The sequence below is a fragment of the Sprattus sprattus genome, assembly GCF_963457725.1.
Source record: "Sprattus sprattus genome assembly, chromosome: 1".
Lineage (NCBI taxonomy): Eukaryota > Metazoa > Chordata > Actinopteri > Clupeiformes > Clupeidae > Sprattus > Sprattus sprattus.
The window spans coordinates 16792569-16797966 of record NC_137920.1 but is presented as its reverse complement, the minus strand read 5'-3'; the positions used below and the strand labels follow the sequence as shown (position 1 = coordinate 16797966).

The window sequence follows — 5398 nt, the reverse complement described above, 5'->3', positions numbered from 1 at the left end:
CTTGCTTCCATTTAAACAGTGACTGCTGAACCAACATCCAATGAGCACAATCTAATATGTGTTTATTTATGTCTGATTATTTACAACCAAGTATCTATTGCAACTGATGCACACACACATGCTGGGTAAATGTCTTACCGATAAAGCCCAACTATTTTATTCTGTGTTTGTTTGCTTCCGTCCAGTCTAGCTGCTGAACGAACCTCCAACATGAGCAACAAAGGAGTCTCAGATGTCTTGATAAAGACATTGGAGGGTCTTGACCCCAAAGACTTCAAAAGGTTCAAGCACAACCTGTGGGACCGTGGCCCAATCACCGGGCAGAGGTTGGAGAAGGCTACTGTAGATGACATAGTGGCCATGATGGTGCAGGCCTACTTTGAGAGCAACTGTGGCAGTGTCGTGTCAGACATCTTGAAGAAGATGAACTTAAACCAGTTGGCCTTGAACCTGGAGCAGGACCTGCAATCAGGCAAGTTACTCTCTCACAGAAACATGCTTTCATGGCTGGAGTTAATGGAGTTAATATTTAGATTACAGTGCCAATGACCTGAAATTGATGTGGTTCACTATTTTGACCGTCAGGATGCTTGATTTTGAGCGCTGATAATAATCATGTTTGGCTTGGTTGCTTGTTGTGGTCCTGGGACCTCTAGTGGTAATGTGAGCTTAGAGCTCAATATTGGCGATAGTGAAATGGAGGGGAAAGGGAAGGAGGTGGGATGCTTAGCTATGCCAGAGCTTGTGATGTAGAGAGAGGTAAGGCACGGTTAGATCTCCTAGAAGCAGGGTGACAGCTGTCAGTCATCCCCGTCGACTCAACCCAAACTCTTTTTAGAAAACGAAAAGTCAACTCTGTCATCAGCTGTTCTTTTATTTTCTATGCATACTCATTGTGACGGACCGAGCCTTGGTTGCCGTCGAAATGTGTGGGTTGGCCTGAAAAGCTCAGAGAAGGAGTGATGGCTCAAATATAAAGTTTTAAATAGGGTTCAAACTACCCAGAAGAACTGCTAAGCCTCTCAAAATAAACAGGACAACAAGCAACAGTCTCCAATAGTCCCACCTGCTCAGACTCTAAATGGGGTAGAGGACAAATTGCTGCTGTTCCTAGCTCTATTAAATGTACCTGCTTAGCCTCTAACTGTAGTAGCGGTCGAAAATCAGCAGTCAAAAACAGGTCCACAGACATGACAAGACAAGACCAGCTGAACTAGACAGAACAATGAAGATATATACCTGGCGGCCAGCACCATTTCTACTCAAAGGGGTAGACACAAAAACGAAATCAAACAACAATGACTCACAGACTCGGAGACATACAAATTGTATTTCCTCAATATTAAACAAAGAAACAAATATGTAAAATATAAATACATAATGTCTCACATGTTTGTAAAAACCACCTTACTCAAGTGGTATGGCCTAGACCATATGTAGTGTCCCCCTGCCAGTCTAGGCAATTAACAGTTTCCATGAGGTGGATCCAATTGCAATCAGTGGTCTGAGTGTTTGTGTGTGTGTGTGTGTGTGCAAACCATGTCTGTTTGGGTGCAATTGTGGTTGCAAAGATGGGGCAGGAGTGTGCGGTTCATGTGCATTCGCACCACAACCGTCACACTCATCCACAACGGTTGCTCCATTAAATTAAAAAATAAATTGCAAATGAATGTCATTTCTGGCAGTTGTATTTATTTAGGTGTTTTTTCCTTTCTTTAGGATATCATAGTAACATGTGTGGTCGCTCCACGACCGTCACACTCATCCACAAGGGTCGCTCGATTAAATGAAAAACTAAATTGCAAATGCATGTCATTTCTAGCAGTTGTATTTATTTTGGTGTTTTTTCCTTTCTTTAGGACACCATAGTAACATGTGTCCACAGAGACTGTGTACAATCCAGTTTGACATGATGATTATCTAAAATTGATTGAATTGTAGTTCAATCAATATTGCTTGTCAGACTTTTCTGTAATAGTATCTCCTTGTCTCATCAATTTCTTTCTCCTCCTCTCCTCTCTCTGTCTTTCAGGGAGTTCCTCTGGAGGGGCTGAAGGAGCCAGTTTCGGTACAGAATATTCTGCTCACGGCAGCAGCACTAGCCTGTCTCCATTCTACTTTAACACCCAAATAACAGGTACCGGTGATCAGTCTCTTTATAGATGGAGACAGGAAAGCCTGAAAGTTGACAGTCCTGCGGTACAAAATGGTGCACATTTACGTATGTAATGCCATTTTATTCCAGATTATAGTATTACAAAGGAGTATAAGGACTCCATTATTTCTTGTTCAGAATGGCCTAATGTGATTGGGTCCTAGATGATACTCATCACTATAGAATCAAATCATCATGTGTCATTCTGGCTCAGTACATGTCCACAGAATGACACATCTAAAACTGACTTAAAGGTACGGTACGCAATTCTAATTATCTACACTTTTTTGTCAGGAATTTCTCCTCAAAGGCTTAGTTGTTCATACACAGTCCGGTCTTTGTAAATGGAAAAGTCACTTCAGCAGGACAGACAGGCGGGGTGGAATGTGATTGGTTGTTGAGCTCAAATACCAACAAACCAGAACCTTAGACTGCATCGTTAACCATATCATAAACAATGATTTGCAACTTTTTTGTTAGAACTCGTCAGTAATGCACACACTATCTTTGGCTGTGTCACGGGGTGACAGCTGTCAGTCATCCCCATGGGCTCCTTTAAATGGCCTTTAAATCCCAGGGACTGTTTAAAAACAGGAACATCATAAAGATGACTGTAACAGGCATACTTTAAATTATTCAATAAATGGCCTTTAAATCCCTGGGATGCAATGCCTCTCTTCTTCACTATTGGTTCATGTCAAAGACAAGACATTACCTTTTTACCCTCATGTACCTCTCGCTGCTGTCTGGTGTTCATCTTTCTGATAAAACCCTGCACCCTCCTAACGTCCCTCCAAACGCTCCACTGCACAGACCTCCTCTATCCCCTTTACCTTTTTGGGGCATGTTGAGCTCAACACCTTCACAATCTATTACAGCCTGATAGATTAACTTTGTAATGTCAATCTATTACAGCCTGCTAGATTAACTTTGTAATGTCAATCTATTACAGCCTGCTATATTGACTTTGTAATGTCAATCTATTACAGCCTGCTAGATTGACTTTGTAATGTCAATCTATTACAGCCTGCTAGATTAACTTTGTAATGACAATCTATTACAGCCTGCTAGATTAACTTCATAAGGACAATCGATTCTATACGGAGTTTATTATAAGCAGGTGCACTGCATTAGTGAGGTCCTTCATAGCCCCTTTTATCATACGCCATGGTTACTATACAGTAATGCAAGCTCCTAACTAATTCTAGAACCAAACATGTTCCATTGCCTTCATGCCATTCCAAATGTCACAATGAATAGTGAGTAAGAACATAAAGCAGAAATGTGACTCGGTAACCCAATACCCTCTTGTGTTGATTAATTATGTGGAGGAGGTCATGCATAATATAGATCCTGTCTTTTTCTACAATAACTGCTCAGTTCACACCATATAAGAGTTTTGACTGTTTCGTCCACAGCTCTTCAGAGAGAACTGAAGAAAATTATTGCTGTGGTGGCCACTATAGTCATTGTTGGAGCGGTACTAGGAGCAGCAAGAGGAGAACCAGGAGGAGCAGCAGTGGCAGCAGCAGCAGCAGCAGCAGGAGAAGTAACAAGAACAGCTGGAGGAGCAGCAGTAGAACTAACGAGAGCAGCAGGAGATGGACAAGGAGCAGTAGCAACAGGAGGAGTAGCAGTAGCACTAGCAGCAGCAGCAGCAGCAGCAGTAGGAGCAGCAGTAGGAGGAGGAGCAGTAGCTTTAACAGTAGTAGTAGCAGCAATAGCAGTAACAGCAGCAGTAGTAGCAACAGGACAAGGAGCACCTGCAGCAGTAAGAGGAGCAGCAGCAGTAGTAGCATTAGCAGCATCAGCAGTAGCAGCAGTAGCAGTAGCAGCAGCAGTAGGAGGAGTAGCAGCAGCAGTAGCAGCAGCAGGAGCAGCAGCGGGAACAGTAATAGGAGCAGCAGCAGGAAAAGCAGCAATAGGAGCAGTAGGAAAAGCAGCAGTAGTAGTAGTAGCAGCAGCAACAGGAGTAGGAGTAGCAGCAGCAGTAGCAGCAGCAGCCGCAGGAGCAGCAGGAGTAGCAGGAGTAGCAGGAGTAGCAGTAGCAGCAGCAGCAGCAGGAGGAGGAGGAGGAGGAGAAGCAGTAGCAGCAGCATCAGCAGTAGCAGCAGTAACAGCAGGAGTAGCAGCAGCAGGAGGAGGAGCAGCAGCAGCAGCAGCAGCAGCAGGAGCAGCAGGAGCAGCAGGAGGAGGAGGAGCAGTAGGAGTAGCAGTAGCAGCAGCAAAAGCAGCAGGAGCAGCAATAGCAACAGGAGGTGTAGGAGTAGTAGGAGCAGTAGCAGCAGGAGTAGCAGCAGCAGCAGCAGCAGCAGCAGTAGCAGCAGCAATAGCAACAGGAGGTGTAGGAGTAGTAGGAGCAGTAGCAGCAGCAGCAGCAGAAGTAGCAGTAGCAGCAGTAGTAGCAGCACAAGTAGCAGCAGTAGGAGGAGGAGTAGCAGCAGCAGTAGCAGCAGCAGGAGCAGCAGCAGGAGCAGCAGTAGTAGCAGCAGCAGCAGCAGCAGGAGTAGCAATAGCAACAGGAGGTGTAGGAGTAGTAGCAGTAGCAGCAGCAGCAGTAGCAGTAGCCTCAGTAGCAGCAGTAGTAGCAGCAGTATTAGCAGCTGCAGCAGCAGCAGCAGCAGAAGCAACAGAAGGAGGAGGATCAGTAAGAGGAGCAGTAGTAGTAGCAATAGTAGCAGTAGTAGCAGTAACAGCAGCAGCAGCAGCAGCAGCAGGAGGAGGAATAGCAGCAGTAGGAACATTAGTAGCAGTAGCAGAATTATTTGTAGTTATATGGAAACATATGTGATGAGAAAGAATCAGAGTTTATTTCATGTTTTTATCTTAACTTCTCTGTTTTGTTATGCACTCTACCCTTGCTTAATCTGTTATGTCTCTATACAGTTTGCATCTGCTTAATGTGATGTTGAGTATTAAAATATAAATGAGTGTATTAATAAACATGTGTATAAATGTTTGTACTGTACATATTTATTGTGTTTATGGATCAAATTAATGAACATGTATCCCAATATAACTCTATAGTGATAGCCTACAGCCAAGATAATTATTTCAATAAATCATGTTTTCTGAATGCATTTTGAGTACAAACAAAGAACATAACACCAAATGTTGCCAAACACTAAGTTATTGGTTAAGACCCTGGTCTTGGGCTGTTTGAAGGGCAGGAGAGAACATTTAAAAAAGGGCTCCTACCACACAACATGGGGCCCCACCTGGGCTCAGAAAGATATGATGCAT

The 5398-nt window shown here is 43.8% G+C and overlaps 1 protein-coding gene across 1 annotated transcript; it reads left to right on the top strand.

Annotated features, from left to right (window-relative positions):
- Positions 1-210: 210 nt before the first annotated feature.
- LOC308367963 (uncharacterized protein) lies at positions 211-5056 on the top strand (the record flags this gene model as incomplete). Its single annotated transcript, XM_080841992.1, has 4 exons — positions 211-472; positions 2033-2137; positions 3574-3704; positions 5042-5056. The coding sequence occupies 4 exons, from the start codon at positions 211-213 to the stop codon at positions 5054-5056; spliced, it is 513 nt and encodes a 170-aa protein (XP_080698118.1).
- Positions 5057-5398: the final 342 nt, after the last annotated feature.